Below are 16,018 nucleotides of genomic sequence, written 5' to 3'. Positions count from 1 at the left end.
ATTTTCAGGTCTCTCCAGAGATGTTCAATTGGGTTCAAGTCCGGGCTCTGGCTGGGCCACTCAAGGACATTCAGAGACTTGTCCCGAAGCCACTCCTGCGTTGTCTTGGCTGTGTGCTTAGGTCATTGTCCTTTTTGAAGGTGAACCTTCGCCCCAGTCTGAGGTCCTGAGTGCTCTGGAGCAGGTTTTCATCAAGGATCATCTTTCCCGCAATCCTGACTAGTCTACCAGTCCCTGCCGCTAAAAAACATCCCCACAGCATGATGCTGCCACAACCATGCTTCACCGTAGGGATGGTGCCAGGTTTCTTCCAGACGTGACGCTTGGCATTCAGGCCGAAGAGTTCAATCTTGGTTTCATCAGACCAGAGAATCTTGTTTCTCATGGTCTGAGAGTCTTTAAGTGCCTTTTGGTAAACTCCAAGCAGGCTATCATGTGCCTTTTACTGAGTGAGGAGTGCCTTCCTTCTGCCCTCTACCATAAAGGCCTGATTGGTGGAGTGCTACAGAGATGGCAAAGGAACAACAGCAAAGGACCTTGAAGATGCTGGAAGAAAGAGGTACAAAAGTATCTATATCCACAGTAAAACAAGTTCTATATCGACATAACCTGAAAGGCCGCTCAGCAAGGAAGAAGCCACTGCTCCAAAACCGCCATAAAAAAGCCAGACTACGGTTTGCAACTGCACATGGGGACAAAGATCATACTTTTTGGAGAAATGTCCTCTGGTCTGATGAAACAAAAATAGAACTGTTTGGCCATAATGACCATCGTTATGTTTGGAGGAAAAAGGGGGCGGCTTGCAAGCCGAAGAACACCATCCCAACCGTGAAGCACGGGGGTGGCAGCATCATGCTGTGGGGGTGCTTTGCTGCAGGAGGGACTGGTGCACTTCACAAAATAGATGGCATCATGAGGAAGGAAAATGATGTGGATATATTGAAACAACATCTCAAGACATCAGTCAGGAAGTTAAAGCTTGGTCGCAAATGGGTCTTCCAAATGGACAGTTACCATAAGCATACTTCCAAAGTTGTGGCATCGCAAAGCCATCACAAAGCCCTGACCTCAATCCTATAGAAAATGTGTGGGCAGAACTGAAAAAGCGTGTGTGAGCAAGGAGGCCTACAAACCTGACTCAGTTACACCAGCTCTGTCAGGAGGAATGGGCCAAAATTCACCCGACTTATTGTGGGAAGCTTGTGGAAGGCTATCCAAAACGTTTGACCGAAGTTAAACAATTTAAAGGCAATGCTACCAAATACTAATTGAGTGTATGTAAACTTCTGACCTACTGGGAATGTGATGAAATAAATAAACGCTGAAATAAATCATTCTCTCTACTATTATTCTGACATTTCACATTCTTAAAATAAAGTGGTGATCCTAACTGACCTAAGACAGGGCATTTTTACTAGGATTAAATGTCAGGAATTGTGAAAAACTGAGTTTAAATATATTTGGCTAAGGTGTATGTAAACTTCCGACTTCAACTGTATGTATTATCATCATCCATCTATCACCACCATGCTAAGGATCATTTATATAACTGTAAAAGATCATCAGAGAGAACCATAATGCTGAATAATTGCCTTTCATTCACAGACAATAGCTGATATACAGCCCTTTAGAGCCTTAGGTTTGTTTCCACAGGTGGTCTAGTTCTCACCTTATCCTAGTAAGCTATTTTTGGAGTGTTTCCTCCACCACAGGTTAACAAGACGTTGTGCCAGTTGGTTCCTCTTGTTTGTTGGAGATATTTGGGCCAACAAATAGGCCCCCATGTATTGTAGGCTTGTTACCGCCATCACAATCTCAACATCCCGAACAGATCAATCTAGACAAGGATGTTTTCGGTGCACGTAGAAGCTCTATTTGTTGTCATCCATCTCACCAAAGTGTTATTTGCAAACAACCACACAATAGGCCTTGTGTAAATAGGCCGCAATTAACTGCTGTTTCAACAGTTTGAAATGGAAATGTTCTGAATGGAGTGTAGCTTGACTGCCATATTGATTGGTTGTTTGTTTAGCTCATTCCAGTACCCCCCCCCCCCCCGCTGTTTTCTTTAAGGCTGACTAACTCCGTTTATTCAGAGGGCCGATGACATTAACCAGGGCTTTGTTACATGGCCTAAACCGTAAAGGCCTTTTGCATTCGTTCATTCACCTGCGTTGCTTTCCTCTCCTCTCCTGCCCTCACCTTTAAAACCAATGACGGGGGCAATGCAAAAAAAAGTACCCAATGTCAAAGGGAAAGGTTTGTTGTTTATAAAAAGCTACCCTTTTCATTTGAAGGCCTCTCTCTGTGTGTGTCGGTGCACACACGCAGCCACGCTGCATTTTTCATTTTCCCTTCTCCCCCCTTTTGTTTGCCTTTATGATGGAGAGAGAGAGACCCAGGGTAGGCAGACAGGCTGTCTCTCCCTCGCTTATGTAACGTTTCTCCGAATTATAAGCCCAGGAAGCGCTAAGTAGGCCAGCCCTGGGTGACCTAGATATGCACGAACATGGGCTGAGCTAGGAAGATTAGAGTGGAAGAGATGGGGAGCCTGACACCCTGTTGCCTCTGTGATGAACATAGAGGGGTCTGTCCACTCCAAACAAGCAGTGTTTGGTTTGTTTTCCCTTACCAATGAACACCGGAGGGGTTTGGATATCACTATGGAAAGAGATGAACTCCCGATGGGTTTTCATTTCACTTTACTAGGCTGGGCAGGTGGGCCCCTGGGACTCGCAGCTCAGCACCACTCATGTAAATTGTGAACCCAATGATCCAATGTTGATCCAATGTTCTGTATTACTGTTCCAGTTTACACTGGCTTGTGGTTAATCTAATAATGACATTCACTCGATCAAATGGTTAATTGTCTGTGAGCGAAAGACCAAGAACATTGTCTGGTACATGGAAAAGGGAATTCAATCCAAGGACCCAATTGCTCTCTCGCCAGTGTTGAAATTATAATTGCGTTTCAGATGTTTGCAATGTGTTTTATCACGTCATCTGCTTCTGTCTGTCATTGACATTGGCATTTATATTTGAATAGGTGAGTCATCTCTAAGGTAGGACTTTGAATTTAAAGGGAAATGAAGGATCAGTTTGACTATGCGTTTGCACCAGTGCAAAATCTGATGTAACAAGGCAGTGCTAACAAGTAAAATATGGGTTAAATAGGAATAAGACATTAAAGTGACATTAAACTTAAAAATCACATGTTTTCAGACCTCAAAAGTAGTTTGATGTTAAGATGAGCCCACGTCTCAGACCATCTGTTTTGTAGATCCAGCAAAATTCCACAATCTCTAAAACGAATGGAAAAGATAGGCAACGTGCAATTTCCAGATTTGCGGGGTTTATCTAATCCACGCATTTGGGGTGAAGGCATGTAGCTGGATCCACACAACCGATGGCGTGTGATGTGGACTCATATTTACATTATACTACTTTGGACGTCTGAAAAAGTCGGACAAATTTAGATTCTGTTGTTTAGATTCCTGTATATAATCTCCCTTAAAAGTAATTGTAAACAAACAGTTTAGTGGATTAGTTTAGCTTTGTTTTTTTCTGTTTTATCCCGTTCTGTAAATAAGCAGTGCAATTGCTTAGGATGCTATTAAATCAGTCAAACACAATGTCTGATTGTGTTGCATGAATGCACAATTAGGTTAATTTCCTCAGCAAAACAAAGTTTTGAAGTGTGAAACAGAAACAAACTAAACTGCATTTCATGATTCTTTTCAGTCAAACATTCTTTCTTGCTGTACAGGAAGAAATTGTGTTTGACTTATTCTAACAAAGAAGTTATGTTATGATTTAATCAGTCCTTAAAGGGGAAATCTGGGATTGTTACATCAATTTTTTGACTTTTAAATTAATGATTCTTGAAGAATATAACTTGAATTTATAATAATATAATATCAGGTTAGTTCAACTGTTTTACCCAGAACTGAAAAATATTATTGTTTTACTCCATTGTTTGTAAACAATGTTATTGTAAACAAACAGTATAGGGCCTCAAAACAAGGTAAAAATGATCATTTTGATCTCATGGATGGTCAGTCCTTGCATCCATAGCTCTGTCTATAAATTTAAGGTTGGGTACATTTTTCCAGCCCCATCACTCAGCTGATTACCAAAACAGTGGTGGCACTGGCGGGGTGCCTGTTTTGTTGTTGTTTGAACCGCAGATTGCCCCTTTGTCTATAGCCGTGTACTTCAATTGAAACAGACGTGAGCAAAGTGATCAGGCTGGTTTACAAGGCTAATGTGTCACGGCCTCAATCTAACAAACACTAAAATGTCCTGTACGTTGTGTTCTCTAACCCCAGCCGCGTTCTGTCTCCCTTAGCGTGGGTTCACAACTGTCAATATAATTAAATGTGTTTGCCAAGAGGCGCGATCTACGATGAGTCATAACTAGGCTACTTCCCCTTTTGAGCTCCATCTATACCCTCACTGTGTTTAACTCCCTGAGTAGGTGTGCTGGAGAGGTACACTATATATACAAAAGTATGTGGACACCCCTTCAAATTAGTGGATTCGGCTATTTCAGCCACACCCGTTGCTGACAGGTGTATAAAATCGAGCACACCGCCATGCAATCTCCATAGACAAACATTGGCAGTAGAATGGCCTTACTGAAGCTCGCAGTGATTTACAACACGGCACCATCATCTGTAAATGCTGTTATTGTGAAGTGGAAATGTCTAGGAGCAACAACAGCTCAGCCGCGAAGTCTGTCCTCGGTTGTAACACTCCCTACCGAGTTCCAAATTGTCTCTGGAAGCAATGTCAGCACAATAACTGTTCGTTGGGAGCTTCCTGCCGTAGGTGGAGTAAGCGTTCACCTCCATCTCTGCCCTTTGGTGGATGGTCGAAGACCCCCCTGAACAGAGCCATGAACCCCTCATACGAATCCAGCTCCTCCTCTCTCCCAGATGGCCGTAGCCCACTCCAACGCCCGTCCAGTCAGCAGGGAAATAACCATGGCAACCTTAGACCTCTCGGTGGTGGGGGCTCCCATCTGATGAGCGAAATAGAGGGAGCTGGAGTAGGAAGCCACAGCATTTTGATGGTCCCATCGTATTTGTCCGGGAGGGACAAACGGACCTCGCTGACCTGGACGGACTGCTGGATGGGCTGGGATGCTGGGTCGACACGTAGGAGAGAATCCTCCGCCCGAGGGAAGTAACGTCGAGACGTTGAAGAACGCGGAGGACCTCATCCATAGCCGCCCCCAGTTGAGCCAGCTGGTCGTGGTGTTGGCGAATAGGTCTCCCTGTTGGCTGACCATCAGGGAGATGCCTTGATCAACTGCTGCTTCCATGTGGTGAGGCGTTGTTCTGTGATGTAGACGCAGGGAGTGAGGAAGCCGGTGCAGTTGGAGAGTTTAATATTAACTCACACGTAACGATACAATAACAAGGAATGCGTCTGAACATGGAAACCGAGACAATAATCCCTGATGGGAAATAACAACAAAGTGCTATATACACACTACCAGTCAAAAGTTTTAGAACACTTACTCATTCAAGGGTTTTTCTTTATTTTTAAATTTTTTTACATTGTAGAATAATAGTGAAGACATCAAAACTATGAAATAACACATATGGAATCATGTAGTAACCAAAGAAGTGTTAAACAAATCCAAATATATTTGAGATTCTTCAAATAGACACCCTTTGCCTTGATGACAGCTTTGCACACTCTTGGCATTCTCTCAACCAGCTTCATGAGGTAGTCACCTGGAATGCATTTCAATTAACAGGTGTGCCTTCTTAAAAGTTAATTTGTGGAATTTCTTTCCTCCTTAATGCGTTTGAGACAATCAGTCGTGTTGTGACAAGGTAAGGGGGGTATACAGAAGATAGCCCTATTTGGTAAAAGACCAAGTCCATATTATGGCGAGAACCGCTCAAATAAGCGAAGAGAAACGACAGTCAAATGAAATCAATCAAATTTTATTGGTCACATACACGTGTTAAGCAGATGTTATTGCGGGTGTAGCGAAATGCTTGTGCTTCTACCTCCGACACTGCAGTAATATCTAACAAGTAATATCTAACAATTTCACAAAATATACCCAATACACACAAATCTAAGTAAGGAATTCATTAAGAATATATACATATATGGACAAGCGATGTCAAAGCGGCATTGATGGCGCGGGAGAAGATGACTGCCGTTTTACAGCCCTCTAACCAATTGTACTATTAAGTGTGTTTTTTTGCGTTATTTGTAATGTATTTTGTACATAATGTTTCTGCCATCGTCTCTTATAACCAAAAAGAGCTTCTGGATATCAGGACAGCGATTACTCACCTCGTATTGGACGAAGATTTTTTCTTCAACGAGTCGGACGCGAAGGATTTCCTACAGACACCCGACAAGGCCCAAATCCCTGTCATTCACAGGAAAAAGAGACTGAGATATCGTCGACGTAGGTCGGGGTGCCTTGTAAGGATCCGACGGCGAGCGAGTAAACTGCCTCTTCCATCAATCCTATTAGCCAATCTTCAATCATTTGAAAATAAATTAGATGACCTAAGTTTACGATTATCCTACCAACGGGATATTAAAAACTGTAATATCTTATGTTTCACCAAGTTGTGGCTGAACGACGACATGGACAACATACAGCTAGCGGGCTATACGCTATATCGGCAGGATAGAACGGCTGACTCCGGTAAGACAAGGGGTGGCGGTCTGTGGATATTTGTAAACAACAGCTGGTGCACAAAATCAAATACTAAGGAAGTCTCGAGGTTTTGCTTGCCTGAGGTAGAGTATCTTATGATAAGCTGTAGACCACACTATTTACCAAGAGAGTTTTCATTTATATTTTTCATAGCTGTCTATTTACCACCACAAACCAATGCTGGCATTAAGATTGCACTCAATGAGCTGTATAAGGCCATAACTAAACATGAAAATGCTCATCCAGAGGCAGCGCTCCTAGTGGCTGGGGACTTTAATGCAGGGAAACTTAAATGCAGAGACACATACAAAGCTGACCATTACTCTATCCTCCTGATTCCTGCTTATAAGCAAAAACTAAAGCAGGAAGCACCAGTGACTTGGTTAATAAAAAAGTGGTCAGATGACGCAGATGCTAAGCTACAGGACTGTTTTGCTAGCACAGACTGGAGCATGTTCCGGGATTCTTTAGATAGCATTGAGGAGTACACCACATCAGTCACTGGCTTCATCAATAAGTGCATCGATGACGTCGTCCCCACAGTGACCGTACGTACATACCCCAACCAGAAGCCATGGATTACAGGCAACATCCGCACTGAGCTAAAGGCTAGAGCTGCCGCTTTCAAGGAGCGGGACTCTAACCCGGACGCTTATAAGAAATCCCGCTATGCCCTCCGACAAACCATCAAACAGGCAAAGAGTCAATACAGGACTAAGATTGAATCGTACGACACCGGCTCTGACGCTCGTCGGATGTGGCAAGGCTTGAAAACTATTACAGACTACAAAGGGAAGCACAGCCGCGAGCTGCCCAGTGACACAAGCCTACCAGACGAGCTAAACCACTTCTATGCTCGCTTCGAGGCAAGCAACACTGAAACATGCATGAGAGCACCAGCTGTTCCGGATGACTATGTGATCACGCTCTCCGTAGCCGATGTGAGTAAGACTTTTAAGCAGGTCAACATTCACAAGGCCGCAGAGCCAGACGGATTACCAGGACTTGTACTCCGAGCATGTGCTGACCAACTGGCAAGTGTCTTCACCAACATTTTCAACATGTCCCTGACTGAGTCTGTAATACCAACATGTTTCAAGCAGACCACCATAGTCCCCGTGCCCAAGGACACTAAGATAACCTGCCTAAATGACTACCGACCCGTAGCACTGACGTCTGTAGCCATGAAGTGCTTTGAAAGGCTGGTCATGGCTCACATCAACAGCATTATCCCAGAAACCCTAGACCACAGGTGTCAAGCTCATTCCCCGGAGGGCCGAGTGTCTGCAGGTTTTCACTCCTCTCTTGTACTTGATTGATGAATTAAGGTCACTAATTAGGAAGGAACTCCCCTCACCTGGTTGTCTTGGGCTTAATTGAAAGGAAAAACCAAAAACCTGCAGACACTAGGCCCTCCATGGAATGAGTTTGACACCCCTGCCCTAGACCCACTCAATTTGCATACCGCCCCAACAGATCCTCAGATGATGCAATCTCTATTGCACTCCACACTGCCCTTTCCCACCTGGACAAGAGGAACACCTACGTGAGAATGCTATTCATTGACTACAGCTCAGCGTTCAACACCATAGTGCCCTCAAAGCCCATCACTAAGCTAAGGATCCTGGGACTAAACACCTCCCTCTGCAACTGGATCCTGGACTTCCTGACAGGCCGCCCCCAGGTGGTAAGGGTAGGTAACAACACATCTGCCACACTGATCCTCAACACGGGGGCCCCTCAGGGGTGCGTGCTCAGTCCCCTCCTGTACTCCCTGTTCACCCATGACTGCATGGCAAGGCACGACTCCAACACCATCATTAAGTTTGCCGACGACACAACAGTGGTAGGCCTGATCACCGACAACGATGAGACAGTCTATAGGGAGGAGGTCAGACACCTGGCCGTGTGGTGCCAGGATAACAACCTCTCCCTCAACGTGACCAAGACAAAGGAGATGATTGTGGACTACAGGAAAATAAAGAGGACTGAGCATGTCCCCATTCTCATCGACGGGGCTGTAGTGGAGCAGGTTGAGAGCTTCAAGTTCCTTGGTGTCCACATCACCAACGAACTATCATGGTCCAAACACACCAAGACAGTCGTGAAGAGGGCACGACAAAGCCTATTCCCCCTCAGGAGACCTGAAAAGATTTGGCATGGGTCCTCAGATCCTCAAAAAGTTCTACAGCTGCACCATCGAGAGCATCCTGACTGGTTGCATCACCGCCTGGTATGGCAACTGCTCGGCCTCCGACCGCAAGGCACTACAGAGGGTAGTGCGTACGGCCCAGTACATCACTGGGGCCAAGCTTCCTGCCATCCAGGACCTCTATACCAGGCGGTGTCAGAGGAAGGCCCTCAAAATTGTCAAAGACTCCAGCCACCCTAGTCATAGACTGTTCTCTCTACTACCGCACGGCAAGCGGTACCGGAGCGCCATGTACCAAATTCTTATTTCCCTCATTAAAATGCGAATCAATTTATAACATTTTTGACATGCATTTTTCTGGATTTTTTTGTTGTTATTCTGTCTCTCACTGTTCAAATAAACCTACCATTAAAATTATAGACTGATCATGTCTTTGTCAGTGGGCAAACGTACAAAATCAGCAGGGGATCAAATACTTTTTTCCCTCGCTGTATAGGCAGCAGCCTCTAATGTGCTACTGATGGCTGTTTAACAGTCTGATGGCCTTGAGATAGAAGCTGTTTTTCAGTGTCTTGGCGCAAGCTTTGATGCACCTGTATTGACCTCACCTTCTGGATGATAGCGGGGTGAACAGGCAGTGGCTCGGGTGGTTGATGTCTTTGATGATCTTTTTGGCCTTTCTGTGACATCAGGTGCTGTAGGTGTCCTGGAGAGCAGGTAGTTTGCCCACGGTAATGCATTGTGCAGACCGCACCACCCTCTGGAGAGCCTTGCGGTTGCGGGCAGTGCAGTTGCCGTACCAGGCGGTGATACAGCCCGACAGGATGCTCTCAATTGTGCATCTGTAAAAGTTTGTGAGGGTTTTTCTTGACATGAAGGGCAGTCAATACGGAAAATGTCATGAACTTTGAACCATCAAGCGCTATGATGAAACTGGCTCTCATGAGGACTGCCACAGGAAAGGAAGACCCAGAGTTACCTCTGCTTCAGAGTATAAGTTCGAGTTACCAGCCTCAGAAATTTCAGCCCAAATAAATGCTTCACAGAGTTCAAGTCACAGACACATCTCAACATCAACTGTTCATAGGAGACTGTGTGAATCAGGCCTTCATGGTCGAATTGCTGCAAAGAAACTACTACTAAAGGAAACCAACAAGAAGAAGAGACCTGCTTTGGCCAAGAAACATGAGCAATGGACATTATACCGGTGGAAATGTGTCCTTTGGAGATTTTTGGTTCCAACCGCTGTGTCTTTGTGAGACGCGGTGTGGGTGAACGGATGATCTCCACATGTGTAGTCCCACCGTAAAGAATGGAGAAGGAGGTGTTATGGTGCGGGGGTGCTTTGCTGGTGACACTGTCTGTGATTTATTTTGAATTCAAGGCACACTTAACCAGCATGGCTACCACAGCATTCTGCAGCGATACGCCATCCCATCTGATTTGGGCTTAGTGGGACTATAATTTGTTTTTCAACAGGACAATGACCCAACACACCTCCAGGCTGTGTAAGGGCTATTTTACCAAGAAGGAGAGTGATGCATCAGATGACCTGGCCTCCACAATCCCTCGACCTCAACCCAATTGAGATGGTTTGGGATGAGTCGGAGTTCCGAGTGAGGGAAAAGCAGCCAACAAGTGCTCAGCATTTGTGGGAACTCCTTCAAGACTGTTGGAAAAGCCTTCCAATTGAAGCTGGTTGAGAGAATGCCAAGCGTGTTTAAAGCTGTCATCAAGGCAAAGGGTGGCTATTTGAAGAATCTCTTATTTTTTTGCACTTTTTTGGTTACAACATGATTCCATATGTGTTATTTCACAGTTTTGATGTCTTCACTATTATTCTACAATGTAGAAAATAGTAAAAATAAAGAAAAACTCTTGAATGAGTAGGTGTGTCCAAACTTTTGACTGGTACTGTATATGGGGAGTAATCAGGGAAGTGATAAGGTCCAGGTGTGCTTGATAATGAGGTGCAGGTAATAAAAGGTTGCCAGGACCGGTGGTTAGTAAACCGGCGACGTCGAACGCCGGAGGGGTAGAGCATGAGTAGACATGATAGCATGTGACAAATAAAATGTGATTTTTAAATTTGATTTCATCTTAGGTCGCACACTCGCTGAAATGCCGGCATAACTTTAAGCCCCATCCTAATTCTTCTCTTACACCTCAGCTTCCAGCGTCGAGTTATTTTGCGCCCCCGCTAATCCACTAGTCCACTGTGTCTGCATCACTTGCAGGTCAGATACAGTGCCTTCAGAAAGTATTCACACCCCTTGACTTTTTCCACATTTTGTTGCGTTACAGCCCGAATTTAAAATAGTTAAAATATATATTTTTGGTCAATGGCTTACACACAATATCCCATAATGTCCAAGTGGAATTATGTTTTTTGACATTTTTACAAATTGATTAAAATTAAATAGCTGAAATGTCTTCAGTCAATAAGTATTCAACCCCTTTTGTTATGAAAAGCCAAAATAAGTTCAGGAGTAAAAATGTTCTTAACAAGTCACATAATAAGTTGCATGGACTCACTCTGTGTGCAATAATTGTGTTTAACATGATTTTTTAATGACTACCTCATCTCTGTACCCCACACATACAATTATCAGTAAGGTCCCTCAGTTGAGCAGATTCAAACACTAAGACCAGGGAGGTTTTCCAATGTCTCACAGCGAAGGGCACCTATTGGTAGATGGGTAAAAATAGCAGACATTGAATATCCCTTTGAGCATGGTGAAGTTACTAATTACACTTTGGATGGTGTATCAATACATCCAGTCACTATAAAGATACAGGCGTCCTTCCTAACTCAGTTGCTGGAGAGGAAGGAAACCGCTCAGTAATTTCACCATGAGGCCAGTGGTGACTTTAAAACAGTTACAGAGTTTAATTGCTGTGATAGGAGAAAACGGAGGATGGATCAACAACATTGTAGTTACTCCACTATACTAACCTAATTGATAGAGTGAAAAAAACATGTATCCTGTTTGCAACAAGGCACTAAACCAATACTGCAAAATAATTGGCAAAGCAATTTACTTTTTGTCCTGAATACAAAGTGTTATGTTTGGGGAAAATCCAGTACAACGCATTACTGAGTATCACTTTCCATATTTTCAAGCATAGTGGTGGCTGCATCATGTTATGGGTATGCTTGTAATTGTTAAGGACTGGGGAGTTTTTCAGGATAAAAAAATAAACTGAATGGAGCTAAGCACAGGCAAAATCCTAGAGGAAAACCTGGTTCAGTCTGCTTTCCACCAGACTCTGGGAGATCAATTAACCTAAAACACAAAGCCAAATCTATGCTGGAGTTGCTTACCAAGAAGATAGTGAATTTTCCTGAGTGGCGGAGTTACAGTTTTGACTTAAATCTACTTGAAAATATATGGCAAGACCTGAAAATGGTTGTCTAGCAATGATCAACAACCAATTTGACAGAGCTTGAAGAATTTTGAAAAGTATAATGGGACATTTTGAAAGTCGCTCTGGATAAGAGCGTCTGCTAAATGACGTAAATGTAAATGTAATTTTGCACAATCCAGGTGTGCAAAGCTCTGAGACTTAACCAGAAAGACTCACAGCTGTAAACGCTGCCAAAGGTGCTTCTACAAAGTATTGTGAATATTTATGTAAATGAGATATTTCAATACATTTGCAAAAATTTCTAAAAACATGTTTTCACTTTGTCATTATGGGGTATTGTGTGTAGATGGGTGAAAAAAAAATATATTTAATACATTTTGAATTCAGGCCGTCACAACAATGTGGAATAAGTCAAGGGGTATGAATACTTTCTGAAGGCACTGTACACAACATACAAGCATCAAACCTAATGCTACTTCTCATATCCGCTGAATGAAGACGTAGCCTACTGAATATTGATAACATGTTTTCACTTTGTCATTATGGGGTATTGTGTGTAGATGTGTGTATATTTGAATTCAGGCTGTAACACAACAAAAGTCAAGGGGTATGAATACTTTCTCAAGGCACTGTGTCAAATGTCTTGTTGTTTATATAAGCAGTGAACTCCGTGTGTCGTACCAAGGAGGTATTAGATCTGTAACTTGCGTTATGATACAATAGCTTGTGCAACATCTGAAGAAGTTTGCCAGACTTCGACCAAACCTTTTTTTTAAGAAATAAGAAAAAAGCTTGGTAGTTTGATTCATTGTTTGTTTTATCTGACAGGGTGAAAGCAGATATGAGTTGGAGCTGCTGCCCCACCTCCACAAAGCAGACGTCGTCGGCCTCACGGAGGAAGCACAGCAGGAAAAGTCCACCAAAGGAATGAAGCAGAAAGAGGGCAAAATGACAAAAGCCAGAACCAAAACGGCCAGCCTGAGCCACAAGCAGAGGACTTCCTGCCTTTCCTCAGCTGACCTAGACCGTGTCGAACTCGAAAAGGAAGTGCTGACGGAGAGCGTTTCTAAAGCAGAGACGACCTTAGTCTCTCCATGGACCCTGATAAAGGACAGAGTCTCTTCAGAATGTCGCACAGAGGTGACTCATGACCTCAGAGATCACCCAGGCCCCTGGCCACTCCCCTCCACCGGTGACCAGCCAATCATGGACATGGATTTTGACTGTATCATGCTCGACAACGAGAGTGAAAGTTCAGAGGTCAATTCTCCAAGGGATTTGGTCAGCGAATCAGTGAACTGCATTGCTGCTATAGAACAGATTGACCTCAATCAGTTGACCTCAATTGCAGACCGTGAACCCAAGTCAGATGAAGACTCTGAACTGGAGGCTTTGTTTTACTTGCCCAAATGGGGCAATGCTGTCCCCAAGTTGCAGCCCCTGAGACAGAGGTTAGAGAGCTTGAGGGTCATTCAAGTCAACGTGACAGAGCTTCTGTCTAGGTCACCTCCAGCTTTGCACTTTGACCTGGACAGCCCTCAGTTTGACCCTGGGCCCACCCCCTTCAACACCAAGGACCGTTCACATACACTTCCGGTTGAACCTCTGGATGAACTGCTGAATGAGGGTCACCCATTCCAGGTTAATTTCTCCCTGGAAGTGGATGAGGACTTTGCCGATTCTGCTTCTCAATCTCCCAATGTTGATTTAGACATTGGTTCTCCAGACTGTGAAAGCCATTGCGAACCACCTCATCAGCAGCACTCCCCTTCTTCACCCATTACTGTGCTAGCAGACAGCATGGGTAGGGAAAGTGCCATTGGCAGCCCTAGCTGGGATGAGGTTTTCGAGGATGACGGCAATGACATGATGGATGATGATATGGATGACAAAGCAGACTTCGAAACACCATGTCATCCCACTCAGCCTAAAGCCCAGCACTCTAAAACCAGCCTGGACGAGAGCATGGACCTGTTTGGAGATGACGATGCCTTCCTCCAGATGACCATCCCAGACATCCCTACGCCAGAGAACGTCAGTATCCGAACACCTAGCCCCCTGAAGGCTCCGGAGAGGGAAGAGTCAATAGGGTCAAGTAAAAGTGTGACAGAAACAAAGATGGCGGATCAGGTCAAACCTAGCCGTAGCCATGCTTCTCCTGTAGCACAGCAGGAGCCTGCTCAGGACATTGAGAACTTTGACTGTTCTCAGGATTTCTTCTCTGTCAACTTTGACCTGAGCTGGGAGGAGGAGGAAGGGGTCTCAGAGGCTGCTCCTGCTCCTGTCCCCTCCGAACCTTCACCCCCTAGGCCCAAAAAGCAGGAAGCACCTCCTCCCTCCTCAGGGAATGGGCCGAAAAGCTCTGGCTCGTCCACTCCCCCCTTTAGATTCCATGGGAAGAGCATGTCCACACCCTTGGCAGCCTGTCCGGGAGGGAAGAGGGCAGACACTTCTGCTCTGGCTTCGCCTCTGACCTCCAAGAGCGGAGCTCTGTTCTCACCAATCCTCACATTAGGACCGAGACGAGCTCTCCTGCCTGGTCCTTCCACCACCCCATCCACTTCGTTCTCATTCTTAAAGAGGAAACGCCAGGGGGCCTTACAGAATGCCTGGACTCCCAAAGCTCAGGCGGGGCCCCCAGGAAATGGTTCAATCGAGATGGGACACAGTTTGTCTCACATATACATCTTGGACCCCCCTCATCCAGGTTAGTTCACTCCAACTATCACATGTGCTTGATGTCAATGTGTCCCCTAGTTTCCCATTCACAAAAATCTAAACCACCTTGTTAATATGTATACCTGGTCGAGAAATTAGCAGTTGTTCTGACAATCTGACCTACACATCTCATCAAGGTAGCACAGACTGAGCGATAGGTCAGATTGGTACTGCTTTGCGTTGACTATTTTTGCCTGTGAGTGGGTAGGCTCTTCAGGCATGTGCACCAGTGACAGTGAGGAGGAGGTTATCACCCGTAAGCGGGGCCATCATCAGGTCAATGCCAACCCCTTGTCTTCTCCAGTGGTGAGTCCCAATTACCTACTTTTTCAACGATATAGTAAGCCTTCAGTTATCCATCTTCATTCTGTCAAACATAACCACCAAATGTAGGTCTGGCAAACTGCTACCTGCACTAGGTCTCTAATTCTAGTCATGTCATGGTGTTAATGTTTATTTTCTAACTGATGTATACTGAACAAAAATATAAACACAACATGTAAAGTGTTGGTCCCATGTTTCATGAGCTGAAATAAAAGAGCCCAGTAATGTTCTATATGCGTAAAAAGCTTATTTCTCGCAAATGTTGTTCCCAAATGTGTTTACATCTCTGTTAGTGAGCAGTTCTCCTGTGCCAAGATAATCCATCCTCCTGACAGGTGTGGCATATCAAGAAGCGGATTAAACAGCATGATCATTACACAGGTGCACCTTGTGCATTTGGCATGCTTACTGTTTTAGAGAATTTGGCAGTACGTCCAACCGGCCTCACAACCGCAGACCACGTGTAACCACGTCAGCCCAGGACCTCCACATCTGGCTTCTTCACCTGCGGGATCGCCTGAGACCAGCCACCTGGACAGCTCTCAGGGAAGCTCATCTGCGTGCTCGTCGTCCTCACCAGGGTCATGACCTGACTGCAGTTCTGCGTCGTAACCGACTTCAGTGGGTAAATTTTCACCTTTGATGGCACACTAGAGAAGTGTGCTCTTCACGGATGAATCCCGGGTTTCAACTGTACCGGGCAGATAACAGACAAGTGTGTATGGCGTCATGTGGGCTAGCGGTTTGCTGATGTCAAT

General features: G+C 44.8%; 1 protein-coding gene across 1 annotated transcript in view; it reads left to right on the top strand.

The window, feature by feature from the left end:
* The window catches only part of fancm (FA complementation group M), a 106,026-nt gene that overhangs the window by 67,060 nt on the left and 22,948 nt on the right, over nt 1-16,018 (top strand). Inside the window, exons 14-15 of the mRNA XM_084144242.1 lie at nt 13,047-14,925; nt 15,145-15,242. Of these exons, the coding sequence (XP_084000368.1) occupies nt 13,047-14,925; nt 15,145-15,242 (1,977 nt within the window). The remainder of the gene's footprint in view (nt 1-13,046; nt 14,926-15,144; nt 15,243-16,018) is intronic.

This window comes from Coregonus lavaretus (genome assembly GCF_964263955.1).
Source record: "Coregonus lavaretus genome assembly, chromosome: 27".
NCBI classification, from domain to species: Eukaryota; Metazoa; Chordata; class Actinopteri; order Salmoniformes; family Salmonidae; genus Coregonus; species Coregonus lavaretus.
Note: the sequence above shows the minus strand (reverse complement) of the source record. Positions and strands in the feature narration are given on the sequence as shown.